Below are 18,162 nucleotides of genomic sequence, written 5' to 3' on the forward strand. Positions count from 1 at the left end.
GGGCACAGTAGAGAACTAGTCTCATTTCATTGTTGTTTCTGCCAGCGAGTATAGTTTGGGTCATATAGGATTTACTCGCACACGCTGTTGCCTCCGAGGAAGTAAAAATATATGTTCAAAAGACTTAAAATAAGCAGTTTTTCAAATGTGATTTAGTGACCAGGTGTTATGTAATGTCTAGGATTTATTAGGAGTCCCGATTCATGAAATGTTTGGAAGCCCACGGTGGAGCCTGTCAGCACTCAGCGGGGAGGGACTTTCTGGACACTGCATGCGCAACAAGTCCAAGGACGCAAGAAGTGGATGATGAGAGTGAATGACAACACGGCATGTGGTGGATCAGACACGACAGGATATCTTTTATGGATTAAAAAAGGGACGACTTTTCATCTTAAACGCACTTTTTAATTTATAATTTTTTTTATTAAAGCTGCCCCTTCGGAAAAGGATGTGGCGCAGTAAAGTTTATCCGGACTTTTAAAGCGCGCCGGTGAAAGTTTTCTAAACGTGTGTAACAGCAGAGGAGACGATGTGGAGGATTTATAACCGCACGGAATGGCAGTGATAACGTCTTTTACAACTCCGACTTTCCTCTTTTCTTGTGTGTTTATTAAAAGTTAAAGTAGCTCGGAAAAAAGTTTAACAGCTCGTGTAAACGCAGCAGGTGATCGACACGGCGTGAGATCTGCGCTGCAGCTCGATTACAGACTGTACTTTAACGCGCCTGGAGGCAATGTGAAATGGTCCCGATTTGTCACAGAGGCTGGGAGGACATAACTTGAGAGGTAGCGTGCGTAAAAACAAACCAAAAAAAAGTCACAATCCACCATGAAGGCGTTGAGTTTACTGTGCGTAATGGTCGGGCTGTGGCACTCCAGCCTGAGCAACAGAAACTGTCCGGACCTGATCGTTGACAGCTGTCACTGTTCGGCTGAGAGGTCCAAAGAGCTGAGCAGGCAGCACGTCCGAATCAAAGTTGTATGTGATGATATGGATTTGATGGACACCCTGCAGCCAAGTTTCCTCCCCAACAGAACCGTTTCCCTGTAAGTAAGCTCCATCAGCTGTTTCACGCCTTCTAATGAGGGGGCTAATGTGTTGACCCCAGCCATCTTTTCATTATCTATTGACTCACATACTCAAATTGGGTTGTTTTCTTGTGGGTGGACCTGGAGTTTTCTAAAGGGCCCCTGGAGATCCATAAATCCCAGTTTAAGGATGAGTAACACATGAGCAAGAGCTTTAAGTGTTATAAATTGATTCCACAAGGTTAAACCGCTTTGACAAGATTAATCAGTGAGTCTGGATGAAATATGTTTTAGAAGGATGACACACATCAAAAATGAATAAAATCAATACACTGAAGCTTATAGGTGATTATATTCCCTAGATAAGGACAGATACTGTAAACGATTTGTATAGCGCCATAAGGTCACTGAAGTCACCTCACTTACCCCTACAATGGCTTTATAGCACAGACACACTGTACGTTTCTGTGGCAATTATATCAGTTTAATTAAACTTGTCTTGCTGCAACTAATCATTATTTCATTTATGCATTATTCTGTTCATCTGACTAGTTTTTAATACAATTTCACAGACTTTTTAGACTGTAAAACACCAGAAACATGAATACAAAAAAAGAATAGTCAGATATGCTGATCACACGTTTCCTCTACTCAAAGTGACTTCTTGAAATTGCATGTTTTGTCTGACCGACAGTCTGTAAAATATAATTAATTTACAATCATATAAGACAGAAAAAGGCTGCAAATTCTCATGTTTGAGAAGTAGGAAGTAAGAGAGTGCTCCACATTCAGTTTGATGAATGCATTTAGGAATTATTAGAGTTGTCGGCCATTCATTTTCCGTTGACTGAATAATCATTTGTTTCAGCACTTGGCAGCAGGCTAAATACGGGTTTACATGCTTTTTAAAAACCAAGTACCATCAAACAGAATTTCATTATACCACACACACACATTTAATGTCCCATAATTATATATTGCTGTCTATACTGTACAGTAAGAGGACTAAAACGTGTAACCACATCATTCATCCTTTTAAAGTGATTCCTCAATGTGATTTTGGAGCCTGTGTGGTCCCCACAAACCCACTTTTGGTAACCGCTGTCCTTGTGTAAAGACACATAGAAGCCTCATCTGTCTTCTCTCTAAGTATTGTTACACTTGTCACATCTACATAAATCTTTTACATTCCCCTGCGTTCTTTAGGGATGTTATTTGCATTGCATTCAAAGTTATTCAAACATAGGTGTTGCGCTTTCGTCTGGGACTTTTGAGAAACCTCCCTTAGTATTCATCTGTGCTCTCTTGTAGATGAAATAGCACTTCAAACACTCGAGGGGTTGATAACTCTCCCCATACGCCCTCCTTCTCTCTTCTCTATCTCTCTCTCTCTCTATCTCTCTCTCTTTCTCCGCAGGTGCGCAGATTGACTGCTAGATTAATAGACTGTTTTATTCCCGGAAACTTGAGGTGTGCCTTCAGAGTGTAAAAGCAAATACTAAATGTAAAGGCCCTTGACAAGTTACAGCCAACCGCTCATTCTGAACTACGAGCACAGCTGATTAATGGTAGCACTTTGCTTACTGCAATTTATCTGGAGTGGTGTTTGCTTCTGTTGTAGGCAGGGTTGCTTTTGTTCCTTTAAGTGGAGAATGGTTAAAGGCTTTGTTTTGTTTTCAGCATTTGTCAAAGCGGCGTTGCTTTGCAGCTCGCGGGCTCTAATGAAGTTTGATTTTTAAGTGGTCGACATAGATAAATAACCCTAACACTTGCCCTTTTCTTTTAAAGTATTTGCTAAGTATCAAACTAACTGGATGCAGCTTGAAGCATCTCTCTCTCTCTTTCTCAGAATGACATCTTTTCTCTAGCTGAGGAAGTTTAGGTGGTGTGTAAGCTGTGCTATGATTAGACCATTCCTCACTCAGTCTTACTGCTCGGTGAACTGAATCCTACAGCGGAGCTCGAGCCGGGCCAGGAAGCAGTTTTCCTGCGTTAGGAAGTGTGACCTTTGTCAGGCTGAAACGGCCTCCCTGCTCGCTCTTTTGTTTAGATGTGCTGTGCAAATAAACAGATATATCAAGGGAAGCTTGCACATACCGATCTCTCCCCCCCCCCGTAGACCGACCAACAAAATCTCTCAAAGTCTCCCCTCATTTTCCTCCTCATCTCACCACCTACGTGGACAATGAGCTCCTGGCAGAGCCGTTTCCTCAATGACGACTCGAGTACAGCGTGTCACGTTCAAGTACACTAACCCAGATTCAAACGCCAGCTCTAATTAAAGGCGCAGATTTGTTGCTTTTCTTTTTGCCTTTTTTTTTATGATTGTATCTATAAAATGTTTATGAGGAATAATGCAGCGCCTTGCAAATGCTGAAGAAAAACAACTTAACAAGCAAATGAAAGAACATTAGCATAAATGAGAGAGGGATGAAAATGAACCGTACGCACGAGTGTGTCAGGAAGTCTCTGTGCAGCAGAACACCCTCGATTTAACACCTCAGCCTGTTTTCCTTATCTTCCATGATGGGTGGGACGGGGGGGGGGGGGCAGCGGGAGTTAAGGAGTTTGGAGCTAGGCCTGACAGCTCCTTTTGACCTTGAGACCTATCCTGTGTAATCGTTTCAACTCCGCCGAGCAGCACGGACGCAGTCTCTCTCCGCCCCAAAGGAGCAGCAGAGATCGTAGCTGACACCTGTCTCAGGCAGGACGTCCAGGGGGGAGAGAGGAGAGGAGAGGAGAGGAGAGGCAGATTGCGCAAGAGACAAGAGGATGGAGTGAAGATGGAAGATAGACACGGAGAGGCAGCGAACGAGCCATTAGAGGAATAGAGGGAGTGACAAGAGAGGATGCTGGTGAAGCTGGGGGATGGGAAGCGTTTGGTGAAAATGTCACTTGATCTCCAGGACCGATGCTGATTGAGATGATGTGACTGCTTGTTGCTCAGTCACAGCTGATTGTAACGGAGCCTCAGAGTCTCCTCACTGTTGGAAATTGCATGCAAAGAGATACACACTGTGCGCTTACATAACTGCAAAGCCATAAAGTTTGTAGTGCTGCTGCTGCTGCTGCTGCTGGTGTTTTCCCTCTTACTGAGCTGTTGTGTTGCCACTAGACCTGGGTCACATAGCAATTTGCATATTATTCTGACTCTTTCTTTTTACCTGCTGAGCATTGCCCAATGTGTGTGTGTGTGTGTGGTTTCAATTGACTTTCAAATATTGTCTTAGCAGTTGTTTACATGTCCCAAACTTGAACTTTCTAGGACTCAATGTTGTACTCTTCTGTGTTGCTATCAAAATCCATTTAATGCTAGAAACTGCAATGTTTATTCAAGCACCCGATTTTGATTAAGTTTCACTCTTTCTTTTGATGAAATTGTATATTAGCTTTAGTCAGTTTCTAATCTTAGTCAACTAAATACATTGTATTTTAGATTTATTACAGTAATCTCTTAGTAAACATCAAGGGGAAGATTTAGATTGTTGCTAGCGTACATCAATCTTGCACTCATTCCTACCACCAGCCTCTAAAAAAGAAAGATAGTCAGTTGAAAGTCATGTCAACCTGGCATCAATATATTTTTTTTTATTAACAGTGGATTTGTAAATTTGAAGTATAACGTGAATGGATTCACACAGAAATATCACCTGACTCAGCAGTTCTATAAGCTTTATAGTGTTTTTAAGCTCACGGTTTTAGTTTACTGGCTCCCAGCTTTATAGTGTTGGTTCACTTTCACATCGTTGTTTTCAGTCATAGCAGAAATCTGCAAAGAAACCAAAAACAGCTTGAATGAGGGTGAATACAGTAACACAACTCTAAATGAATTATAATGTAATTTGTGTCTGCTTGTGTAGAGAAGAATATGTCATATTATGCTCGTACTCAATTGGCCAAAAACAGAGATATTGCAGGTTTAACGTTACATTTCTGCTAGCTTACCTTTTTTGTAAATGTCTGTGTAATGGTCTGCTTGTTTTTGTGGTTGAATGCAGCTGTTTTGTCGCTGATGCTCCTTGACAAATTATTAGTTGGACTGTGGTTATTTTTTGCCAAATTAGCTAAAATTACTGGTAGAGACATAATGCTGAATAATTGCTGAAATTCAAGATGCTGTGTATTAGTGCAGCATGTCAAGCAGCTAAATCAACCGCTGAGGATTTGTTTTACTAATCAAGAGCATACAATGTGCCTTCCCACAGATGCATAGAACTTTGTATTTAAAAAAAAAAAAGTTAATTTTGTCTATTTATCTATGTAGTTTTTATATGTGGACAAAACATTGTATACATTTCAGCATTATTTTTCTCCAAGTTTAGTTTTTGTTTTATTTTGTACTAAAAAAATTAACACTTTTTTTGTTTAACAATAGTAAACAGCCTAAAACATAATACTAGCTATTTTAATATTACTGTAATGGTTTGTGATCATTACAGTTTGTTACAATTCATAAAAAGAAATGCAGTGTGAGATACATTTAAAAAAAAAAAAGCTTTTTGGAAAGCCATTCTTAAATAGACTTTACTGCTGCAGTGCTGCAGTAGAGATGCATTGTCTGTGATCTACTGTACTTTGAGCTGCTGAAAGTGATCTTGTGGATTTGTGCATGTTCTCTGATGGAAACAGGCTAAGCTCCTCCAAAGCCCGGTCGTCTCCTGTTAGGGAGGGAGGGAGAAAACGAGGGCATTCAGTCTGGGCCGGAGCCAAAATCTGGAGGTGTTTGGCATAAAGTAGCCTGCTCTGTGGGCCCTCATCATCATCATCAGGCTTTCAGAGACAGACAGGAGGGGCTGTTTTGCGGTGTCTGGGGGGGAAGCGATCAGGACGAGGCCGTAGCTGGCTCCAAACCACTATAAGAACGTGTCACTCATCATGACAGCGTTGGGGGAGGACACAGGAGACGCGACAGGAAGCAACTGCTCGGCTGTAAAGTAGCTGGTGGGTTTTAAATAATAGGCTGCTGCACCGTGGGCGGACAGTTTGAGATATCTGATTCAATAGAATAATCAAAGGAGTCAGAGGTCAGTATCGATCAGTGTGAATCCTTGTGAACAAACATGTCAGAACACAGCTCATTTCCTTGTTTCTTTTCCCTAAAACGTCTCTCTGCATTCTCCCGTCTCATTTGTTGTATTCTATAAATATAATTCTGTATATTCTTTTCTCCCCTTCTCTCATTTTCTCTCGCTGTTACTCCTCGGGGGCTTTTTTCTCGTCTGCCGAGGTGCTGTTTGTGCTCTACCCTCTTCAGAGTTCTGAGTACTTCTGCATGAATATTTCATTGACATGCACACATAGCCCGTCCATATTCTCCTGTGCATTACCACACTGACAAACCCTGCCAGTGTGAACAGGACCAAGACGTTTAGGATGTAAAAATGCCCTCAATGATATGTCACACACATACACACACACACGCATGCATAGAAAGCTGGCTGTTAATCTAAAGAGATATGACCAAATGACCCTGATAAAAAAAGGTTGTATCTAACATCACAAGCTGCGAGGAGTCATGCCAGTCTTCTCTTTTCTCTTTCTGTCTCGCTGTTGGCTTCTCTCGCGCTTTATCTCTGCTGATATGGAAGATTTAAAAAAAGCAAAAGGTTCATCTTTAGATGAGTGCACTCTCCAGTATCAGTCGTCTAAGCCCCAGGGGACGTAATACTTTTAGATCCCCCCCAGCACTTTTCCCCTCTGCGATAGCTAAAGCCAAGAACATTTGCCCTTGTGTTAAATGTGTGCTCAAGAAACCGTGAGGTCAAGGCTGATCCGGACTATTGCTGCCAGCCTGTTCTCTTCAATTTGTGTTCAAATAACACGACCGTACACTTTTAAATTGCGTGCAGTGCATACGCCAAAGTCTGATTTTGCGTGCAGGTGATACTCCAACACATCTCAGGGAAGTGATGTCAATATAATGTGACTTTTTATTTTATAAGGTGAGTTTTAGCTTATTAGGAGGAGACAGGTTGTGGATGGCTAGATAAATTGTTGGCAAAATGTTCAAGAGCACTGTTTGAGACCATTATCTTAACTGGGCATCATTGAGCATCTTAACTGGAGATTTTTAGCCTCATGTCGGGTTTTTTGTGCCTTAAACTAACTAACGGCATTAAGTGAGATGTAGAAAGGTCAGAAGTTCGGCATTAAATTGGTCTGGATACAATTTGAAAGTATAAATTGTGTTATTTGTATGCAGGTTATAAAACCAGGTTGCAGCTACATGCTAGAATCTGCCAGTTTCCCTAAAAGGGGGCTATTGAGTAATACCTTTTAATGAGCAGCTTTTGATTAATAGCTCTTTACCAGCAAAGGGGTCAGTTTTTTTGTCAAGGTTTCCTCCAGTGTCTCTGTGGATTTGTATTGATATCACTCAGGGCTTGTGCAGGTCCACCGGTACTCAGACTGGCTGTCTGAAAAGCTCTGTAACTACCGTTCATGTGGTGTACCTTAAAGAAACAGATGATCAGTTTTGCTGTAGACAGTAATGATTCACTGATCAAGAGTTCATGACCGCTGGGGGAGAGAGAGGAGCCTGTAAATTGTGCTATAGCCTTGAAAAACCCAAGAATGTGTCGAAAGCCAGTCTTACCATCTAAAAATATTAGGTAAAGATAAATACAGTGTCTGCCAAGGATACTTCTGGGCTCTGCTATCCCTGCCTCCTCCCTGCACTGCTGAGTAAATACTGAAGTTACTTAAAGGGTCATAAATTTCGGAAGAGCAGAGGAGGCCAGCTTAGAATCGTGTTGTCTTTTCCCTATTTTTTTTTTTGACTTATTGTAAAACAAGGTAATTAAAACCCTTCTGCGTGTTGCTTCTGTTGCAGAGTGATCGCAGTGGGAAGCATATTAGCTCTCCCGCTTGTCTCACAGGAGCCATGGCAGGGCCTTATCAGCGATGTGTGTGTGTGCGCACTTTCCCGTCTGTGTGTGCGTAGACCTACGTACTGCGTCTGAATCAGGGAGTCACTGTGTGTGGGTGTATGTGTATATGTAGACCTCTTGACACGTGTCAGCTTGTATATTTGTCACTCTGAACACCAGCTCACCTCATCCACATGTTTCTCAGCTCAATCAATGCAAGTCATTGATGTTATGCGGTTATATCACGTTGTATTTAGTGGTGTGCTGAATACTTTCAGATCACTTAGGCGTCTAGCCAAATAGTCATTTAGGATAGTGGTTTCCATAAAGACATTGCCAAAAATATGCTACACAAAGCATTTTAAACAGATCCTGTACATTTCTTTGTCAAATTAAATCTGGTGCTTTAATTACTCCAACAAATTCAAGACTAGAGGTGGGGTTTGGTAGCGTTTTATCAAATCATATGGAACCCATCATCAAATCCCTTACGTTTTAGCTTTCAATATTTTAAGTAACTAAAATGAAAAATAACTAAAACTAAAAAGGATATTATGGTCTTGTTGTCTGCAAATAAATCACAGACCAATATCAGTAATACAGAGATGCTTCAGAGTGGTGCGCCTCTATACCCAAAGAGGATCCTAGGCTCAGTACAAAACACATTAAAGCTGCCCTGTGGAGTTTTCTTGTAAATAAACAAAATGTTTTATTCAATCAGAATAAATCAACAAGTGGTCAACAAAACCTCAATGGGATAGGTGCTAGATATTAAGTCAATTAAATTACAATGCAAACAGTACCTGCACACTAAATCAGAGCCTCCTTTAGTTTTACTTAGCAAAGTTTCGACCAACTACATGTCTTTCTCAGGTAAATATATTAAATGTTTCTCAACAAATGGACAGACAAATGTATTGAATGCATCTCTTTTCTTGTAAAATATTAGCAAAGAACCATATAAAAAATGGAACCAGCTAATTGAACCCAAGTTAATTAAAGACTACATTTCCAACCCGGCATGCAGTGCATATACCAAAGTACGATTTTGCATGCAGGTGTTACGCCAATTTTTTTTTGCATGTAATTTAACATGTTGGTTAGGTTTAGAAACAAAAAGACCTCTCAGGTATGATTAGGGAATGATCATGGTTTGGGTTAAAATAGTAAAATGTGGTAAAGAAGTCCCAATGTGACGCAAAGTCTCTTGTTACAACACCCAATGTAACATTGAGGATGTGTGGTTGGTGGTCACAAACAGTGCTCTCCTGCTGCTTTTGCAACCTTTTGCCAACTAATTATCTAGCCATCCACCCAACCCACCACCTCCAGTTATTTGCACACAGACTGAAGAGACTGGACAGACATTTCCCATAGGTCTGTTTACTTTTAGTCAGGAAAGTGATGTAAGAAGAAAAGAAGAGCTCCTCTTGTGCAGCAAAGATATTGGGCAGCAATAAAATGTAAAATGTAGTGCAGTGGTTGGTAGAGCCTCTAATCTTTAAAGCAGTCAAAACGTTTAAATCCCTAGTTTTAACATTTAGTCTAAATATCTAGCCAGAAACAATATGAAAAGTAAGCCAGAAACAAGTGTCAGCATCCAGAAACAAACCAGAAGGAGGCAAATCTGTCAAAAAAAAGACACCTGACTGAAGTTAATTCTTGAAAAGCAAGGGAAAATACCTCCCCCCATTGGCACATTTATTCACTTCCAACACTTGAACAAACAATGTGTGATTTTTCCCTCATGGTGCAGTCTGTGTTGTAAAGGGCTACGTCCTAGGCAGATGTGCTTCACTGTCGCCTAGAGACTAGAGTATGTGAAGCTCTGTTAATATGTACATCTGTAGGTAACCCCTCAAGCAATGTCTGTTTCCCATCCAAGGTCAATGTTAGATGATATGAAATATGTTATTTTGGTTAGCTGTGCCTAGTAACTCTATCTTCTAGAATAACAGGGTTTGGCTGTTTGAAGAAAAGTGGCTAGAAACCTTGAGGCCAGCAGATCCAAATGTTTGTAATAGTTCACATTGTGATCTTTACTCCACTTGGTCCTTGTGATTGGTGTGTTGGATGGCGTCTGTTGACGCTATTTTTGTTTCTGCTCTCCTATAATAATACAGTCGGATGTCTCTGGTGCATGGCAGCCAGGCTAGTTTCTAGAGCGGTGACTTTTTAGTTGAACCTCACTGAAATATCCCAGCTGTGGCGTGGAGGGAGAAGGAAAGCCAGAGCTCCTGTTTTAGCAAAGAACTGACTTGGATCTCACTTGCTGTGTTCAATCACTTAACTTGACACTATTGTCTATGAGGACTGAGGCAAAGTGCTATCTTGGAATTACAGTATTCTTGTTGTTATTGTTATTAGTATTTTACTATATAATACTCCAAAAAACTTTTCCATCCAACCAAAGTTTGACTTTTTGAAATGTTTATTTGACATTACGGATTATAAAAAGTGAGTGATATATTACTTAAACATGTGCAATTTTGAGCTCATAAAAATGTCACATTTGCACACAATAGAAAACCCTCTATGGCATCTAGAAATGTGAATGCGGCATTTACTAGATGTGAGCTCGTGGTCAGATGTCTTATATGGGTATTAAACAATGTCTGGCTGTGGCTGGCGCTGGAACACAGTAAGCAATGACATAGACCATTTGCTGTGCTGCAGCCCACAGAGACAATACTCAATCCGTCCACTCCTCCCTCATTGAAAGCAGCTTATCCGCAGAGAACATAATTGATAACGTAAATAGAGAGTTGGACCGACACTCCAGAAGTTTGTCATGGGCTGTTTACATAATGTTCAATTCTGTTTTTCCTGTGATTTCCTGGACGTTACGCAGAGGCCTGAGATAGGCATGTAGGGGTCGGCAAGCAGATGCACACACACACACACACACACACACACACACACACACACACACACACACACACACACACACACACACACACACACACACACACACACACACACACACACACAAACACAGACGTACACACACAGCATAGCACAGCACAGGACACGCTTGAGTTTGCACAAACAGAGGCTGCCTGTCCCTGAGTGGGACGTCCGTCCGCAGAGGGAGGTTTAGCGGTCTGGGGGAACAGAAGGGAAGCGTAGGACAAAACACAGCGACAGCACTCGGTGTTGACTACCTTCACTCCATCACACAAATCCATATGTGGCTTTAAAAGGAGCTGCTGAGGTTTTTCAGAGCTTAATGTGTTTACGTTGAAAGCGAGGCCCTGGAAATAAAAGAATAAACTTTACTTGGCCAGCAAAACTGAAACTATTATGAGGGCTTTGGTTATTTTTCAATAAATCTGTGTGTGAAATATTGTGAAATTGACCCGTTAAGTCTTCCAAGTACTTTCTCACCATGTCCAGTTGACTCCATGCTGGCTTATATCTGCTATAATTTTCTGCTTTCAGAGAGCTTTGTGTCAAGATGAATCCAAACTGACAGAGACCCAGCAGGATATTGATGTCTGGATCAACAACAATAAAAATCCATATGAATTGTTCCGTACTCACTTTGGAATCCCTAAATGGCTCCCTGTAAATCTTACGGTCCATTCCCACACAGCTTAGGTATTATGATTGATTTGGGTTTTTTTTGTCTTTTTTTAATCACCTGTCTAAAACCAAAAACACAAGAGGAAAAGTGCAAGTAGTGGAATGTGGTTTAAATATAAGTAGCAAATGTTAGCATGCCATGCTAACTAGCTTACTACCTACAACCTTGCGTATTTCCGTGTTATTAGCTAACTATTTTATGTGAGGTTATAGCTTAAATCAGAACATTACCTGTTCCCAGCTGGAACATTTACTGCCTAGGAGACCACGCTGCTAGTATACCTGAGGTTAGGCTATTTCCAAACCTGCTCTGGGCTCTGATTCATGTTTTCCCCCTTGGTGTGATTCATTTCGGCAAATCTGAACAACAACGAGAGTTGGGTGTGGACCAAAACACCAAGACTACTTAAAGGAAGTGGTTGAGGTCTGGTTGCATACAAATTCTTGAGTGGTTTATTGGCGGTGGGAAACAAGATCTGACGTTACTCTAATCCAACTTCAAGTCATAGTCTACAAGCTTGAGCTAAACGGCTCCTGTTGCCAGCTGCGCCTTGCATGCTGGGACGCATATGAGCAAAATCAATAGCTGCTAGCGGCTAGCTGGAGAATCAATCAAGGTCCGACCTGGACTTTAACAACTTGACTGATATTTGTGCAGAGGATGTTCTTCAGGACCCTTACTATGTGACGGATAAGCAGAGTGAACATTCTCACTTTGCTGTTAGTGATGCTTTTTGGTTCACTTGAATTTGTTCTGTGTGAAAAGAAACCAAATGAAGAGGATAATGCAACAAATATACCGATTTATCCACTGATACCTGAGCAAATGAACTACAGGTTTTTTCAACAGTCTTAGTATTATGATAGTGTTCTGCTGATGACTCATGAAGAAAGGGGTCAGGATGTTGATTCACAGAGAATCTACGAGCTAAACATTACATAATGACTCATTCATATGGTAGTCTCTCCTGTAGGCATTCATCAGTTTACTATAGTTCTCAATTCAAGGTTATATAAGAGCCACTTTTTAACAATTCATCAAGTATCAGGCTTTAACTGATTCATTCTTCACTTTGCTGCTTAGTAACTACACACTGTATTGTATAGGAATCAGGTGATCTCTCATACACCCTAGCATACTTTTGCCTACCTTCAACCTAGGCAGAGATGTCAGCCAAAATAGCTGAAAATACTTGGAATGTGCAGGGTCTTTAAGGAATGACCACTTTGTCCCTCGTCCAAATGTGTTATATTGAAACAAATAACATTGTAATTACATATGTAACTACTTTTTGGAACACGTGGCCTCAGTCTTTCAGCATTATATCCAATGTGTTGCCCTCATGTGCTTATTAGTGGCACCTTTGACGTATTCAAATACTTTCTCACTCACTCCGTGCAAAAATATTTCAATCTTGAAAATAACTGAGACGTGATTTTTCTCAGAAGTTGCATTTCGAGGGAGGCCCAGATGTAAATACAATCTTGGATGTTGACATGAATTTGCTGAGTGTGTGTCCATCCTGGCCTTTGGCTGAGAGGGGACTTCCTTTCTTCAGTCCCGCTTTTCCTGCCAAGACAACTGTTAACAGTCTGTGGAGAGATAGGTACTTTCCCCACAGAATATGCACAAGTGAGCTTCTTTAATTAGGTAAGTTGTAGGGAGGTAGAAACAAAATACGAGAGAGGGAGAAATGCAAAATTTACTCTTTGTTCAAAAATGTTCCCGAGCATTTTTTCTTGTTGGTTTTGTCCAGAAAAATACACAATTTCCATACATTCTTGTGACCAGATTTAGCTCTTTTTTTTAGTTTATGACTAGTTTGCATATGCCATTGCAGTATGTGAGTCGTGACATTTTCAATGCCCACACTTCTGATCTGCTCCTCTAGCAGTCTGGCCAGCAATTTGCCCATTCAGCACAATGCATTGTGGGATCCCACTGCTTAATCCTAGGGTTAAAATGGAGTATACGGTCCCTGCAGCCATAACGAGCACTCTGTCGTCACCGAGGAGACCGGTGACACATTCCAATTACTCCATCTCTTTCTAAACCCAGCCAATCACTCCAAGAACCCACCTTGTTAAAAGAAAATGGGAAGCTGGTGGAGGAGAGTGATGGAGGGATGTGACCTTGTGCGAGTGTGCGTGTGTGTGTGTGTGTGTGTGTGTGGTCATATGCTGACAGGAGATACGCAACATCGCACATGCAAAGAAGGACTTTAGCCGGCAGGTCACATGACCCACAGTGTCAGAAAGACAGAGCGGCCCTGCAGCAGATGATTTAAGAGCTGGCTGGAGCAATCAATATTTTAGCAGATATGAAATCCAGAAACGTCATCCAAGGTGTATTTAAAATGATGTGAATCTGGGCTGTAGAATAAGCGCAATATAAATCATTAGCCGCTTGCCCTGTTGTACTGCGGCTTACAGCTCTGAATGAAATTGTGTGTGTGTGCGTTTTCAGTGGCAATAAACCAGTCCTTTTTGGCTAAAGCACACTTGGTTCAACCTAAAAGTTTTTAACATTGTTTGAATGTTGTAAATGTTTCTCAAAGAATTTCTTTTGAAACACTTGTCAGTATCACGAAAACTTGTAAAACAGTACTGCAACTGCATCTACTAATACTAATGAGTACTGTTTAGTTTTAAGTAGTTTCTTTGTTAAAGCAACTGGAATAAAATAAAAAATAAAAAATACCCCAAATGTCCCTCTTTTCTCTTCCTGCAAAACATTGAACGTAGCTGTGTACATATAAATCTACCCAATCAAAAGTGATTTGGGATGGCTAGCAAACCTAGTCTATCGTAAAAGAAAACACATTTGACTGTTAGCTTGTGGCTCAAAGTAGCTAGCAGACTAATATGCTAGCTAATTTTGACCTTAGGAGGTGTGTATTTGGATGGCAGTTGGTAAAAATGTAGTTTTAGCGATGCTAGCTTCATGACTCTGGACATAGCATGTTCTCTTAGTCTGTCACACAGTCAGTCAATCATTTCCCCACTTTGGTCCAGATTGAAATATCTCAAAAACTGTTGCATGGATAACCATCAAGTTTGGTACAGATATCCACGTCTCCCCTTTAGGATGAATTTGAATAACTTTGGTGATCCCCAAACTTTTCTTCTGCTTTGGTTGGTGACGAATACTTTGTGTTTAGTGCCACTGAGCAAATAATCACATGCTAAGACGCTAAACAGATCAGCATGTCAGCAAGTACAGCCTGGCAGAGCCGCTAGCATGGATGAAGACTCTGTGTTGTTTTTTTGTATGTAATGGAAAAGTAATTTTAAACGTAGGTTCTAATTATTAAAAGATCAGTTTGCCTAAATTATACAGCAACCATCTATAGCTGCATATCGCATTATAGCTCCGTATTACACTGTATTCGCTAATCCATGCCCATTTTTTGTATGATCCAATTAAATGTTAAAAATCCAACTGCACCCAGACGCTCTAACTGGCAGCGGTATGACATTAACATCACATCAGAAATTTTAGGGTGTGGTTTCATCGTGTTTGATTGATGGCGGCCTGGCAACATGACTCAGCAAACCCACAACTGTCATCACATTTGGATTCAAATGTTGTTGAATCCTAATTGGTGGTATGTGGCATCTCCTTTTTTTCCCCCACTGAGCTACCAATGAGAAGAGCAAAGGCAAGAATACCCAGAAATCTGTCATGTGAAGTAACCACAACTGACTTAGAGAGAAAATAGTGCATCCATGTAGCACTCCATCACCCTTAGTGAGAAGTGAGTTCAGAGAGTTGGTTTTCAGGGCCTTCAAACATAAATTCATTTATAACTGTAATAAAACTGTATTCCTTTTATTTTATACATTATTTCCCTAATGTGAAGCATTATGAATTGCTCGAAAGGACACAAATAAACCTAGTTTCCCTTGCCTGTAACCACACCAATACATCTCTCAACTCTTATGTGGTGTTCTGCACTACCTGCACTGTCCCGTTGTATCAGTGTTTCCAGCAGTAACTGGCTCTAAGGTGCTCATGTCTCAGTGTGGTAGGGTTATACTGGACCAACATAGTGGAAGTTATTAGCTGTGTGAATGATGCCTCATTGGAAATGTCTCTTGCACTCGAGCAGCAGGTAACACAGGCCTTATGTGGTCTAACAAGTCATTGTGGGATTTTTCCAAACATAACACCAGACTGTGCTGAATATACTGCTTTGTGTGTGTGTGTGTGTGTGTGTGTGTGTTTTAGTGCTTGGTTAAGTTAACATTTATCATGTCTACAATTTAGGTTTGGGTGTAGCATTACAGTTGGGGTTAGGTTAAAGGTTGTGGTGAAGAATGTAGTGCAGCAGTTCACAATTAAGTAAGTAAAGGAATAAGTCATAGAAAGACTTCACGAGTATAGCAACATTTGTATCAGTGTTAAAAGTGTGTGTGTGTGTGTGTGTGTGTGTGTGTGTGTGTGTGTGTGTGTGTGTGTGTGTGTGTGTGTGTGTGTGTGTGTGTGTGTGTGTGTGTGTGTGTGTGTGTGTGTGTGTGTGTGTGTGTGTGTGTGTGTGTGTGTGTGTGTGTGTGTGTGTACATAATTGTATTCTCGTCTGTATTTTCGCTTTGGTGTGTTTCGGTTTTAGGGAAAGCTCTAGTCCCAAGGCCCTGTGTGCTGAATAATGTCACAAACTTTTGTGTGTGTGTATTTGTGCCTGCAAGTAACACACTCAATAGGAAGTCCTGTCCAAGCTCTGCTTCTCTATTCTTACCAAACAAATACATACATTTCAGCATCTACATTTACATTTTTACATTACACGCAAAAAGAAAAAGAAGAAATTCTGACGACAGAGCGTTGTCACTGAATTTATCAAAATGGAGGCGCTGCAACACCTCTGAATATTAATTTATCACTTAAAGTTCCCCATGGTGCATTCCATTGATTTGTTTGCTGTTGTAATGTGAGCAATGGATGATTGAATTGTGCTGAAGCTGCGTTTCTTTTCTATTAGGCCGATATTTTGACATGGGAGCAGAGGATGGGGGTTGGGTTGGATCATTACCCATCTTAACTACAAATGCCCATAAACAAGATAGAAACGTGGTCGGGATGAGTAATTTACAGCCGCAATCTCATCAGACATAAATCTTTATCTCTCGCCAACATATTGACAGTCAGAGGATAAACAATTTATCAGCCATTTGAATAAGTAATTTTCCGCAGGTCTATTTTTTATGATATTTACAAATGTACTTACCTCCACTTGTTCTGAATGCTCACCTCATCCTCTTCCCTTCATATGTTTTGCGCCTGAACAGGAACCTGAGCAACAACAAGATCTCCCTGCTGAGGAATGGCTCCTTCTATGGCTTGGCTGCCTTGGAAAAACTGTGAGTACTTAAATCAAGCTCTCCTTTGCTGTTTTGTCCTCCCCAGAGTCCTAATAGCTGTCATCACAGGAGAAGTGTTGCACTGTAACAGGGGGGGTAAAAGGGGCACATTGTGGAAATTAGGATATCCTTGTCGAGGTTTACCCCTCAATGGTTTTCACCCCTCCAGCCCTCGTTCTTAACCTCAATTTCCACGGTAAATGTCTTTAAAAGGGATAATATATAGCATCATATAAAGGCTTAATGCAGTGCAAGATCAGGGAGCTTTGACAGTGTGACTGACTGTGCCGAGTCCATCTCCATGAATCCCACATCATGTGTAAGTCTCAGAGTGCTGTATGCGTGCAGCCTGATGATGAGCTCCACGATGGCTGTCCTGCTCCTCCCGCTGGCCCCCTTCAAGTCAACTATTGATTGCTTTCACCTCTGTCCAGCCCACTGATCACCGCTTTTCTACCTGATAGCGATACTGACATTGGCTGATGATGAGGAAATCAGTGAGGGGCTGAAATCACACCGAGGGGAACGGCTTGATAACTCTCTCCTTTCAGTCAATCATCCCCAGATGTATGCACGCACACTCGCTGGCGCATAGGACACACATACTAATCCCCCGACACGCACACACACACACACACACACACACACACACACACACACACACACACACACACACACACACACACACACACACACACACACACACACACACACACACACACACACACACACACTACATCAGAGACTGCTTTGAATATTATTACAGTCAGTCAGTTGGCCCCGTCTCACTGACTACTTGACAGTTAAGTTCGGATAGAAACAGTGTCAGTGGAATAATCCGGCACCTCTCCCACTCCTTTTTGGGTGGCCGTGTCTCCAGTCGACCTACAGGATGATGTCACCTGTCTCCGCGGGCCTTATTAGTGCCATTAAACTTGTCTGCCCTCATCCCTCCAGCTCCACTGGTTTGATGGAGAGATGACTGCAAGGCTTTTAAGGACACTCAGCCAAAGGTTTTCCTTGCCTGACCTCTTGGAGCAGCGGTTTGCGTGCCCTATCCTTTCCTTCACCTCGCTTTCTGGGTACAGCCTGTCCATCCGTACTGCCACATGCAGCATTTGGCAAAGATACATCTGTCGCTAGCAGTTGACGCCAGGCCAGGTAGCCTCAGCGAGTTGAAAGTGGCGGCCAGCTGTTCCCTCGTCTGGCCCAGCCGACTGACTTCCTGCCTGCCCGCCTGGCTGACTGACTGGATCTGAGGGTTGTGGTGAATTGGCAGCTGAATGACAGGCTTAATAACGCATGTGTATGAGTTTGCA

The 18,162-nt window shown here is 41.6% G+C and overlaps 1 protein-coding gene across 1 annotated transcript in view; it reads left to right on the forward strand.

Annotated features, from left to right (window-relative positions):
- The first annotated feature begins 828 nt into the window (after window positions 1–828).
- The window catches only part of LOC133991582 (adhesion G protein-coupled receptor A3), a 159,437-nt gene continuing 142,103 nt past the window's right edge, over window positions 829–18,162 (forward strand). The window contains exons 1-2 of the mRNA XM_062430038.1: window positions 829–1,046; window positions 16,772–16,843. Coding sequence (XP_062286022.1) covers window positions 829–1,046; window positions 16,772–16,843 — 290 coding nt within the window. The remainder of the gene's footprint in view (window positions 1,047–16,771; window positions 16,844–18,162) is intronic.

Source organism: Scomber scombrus, chromosome 12 (genome assembly GCF_963691925.1).
Source record: "Scomber scombrus chromosome 12, fScoSco1.1, whole genome shotgun sequence".
Taxonomy (NCBI): Eukaryota; Metazoa; Chordata; class Actinopteri; order Scombriformes; family Scombridae; genus Scomber; species Scomber scombrus.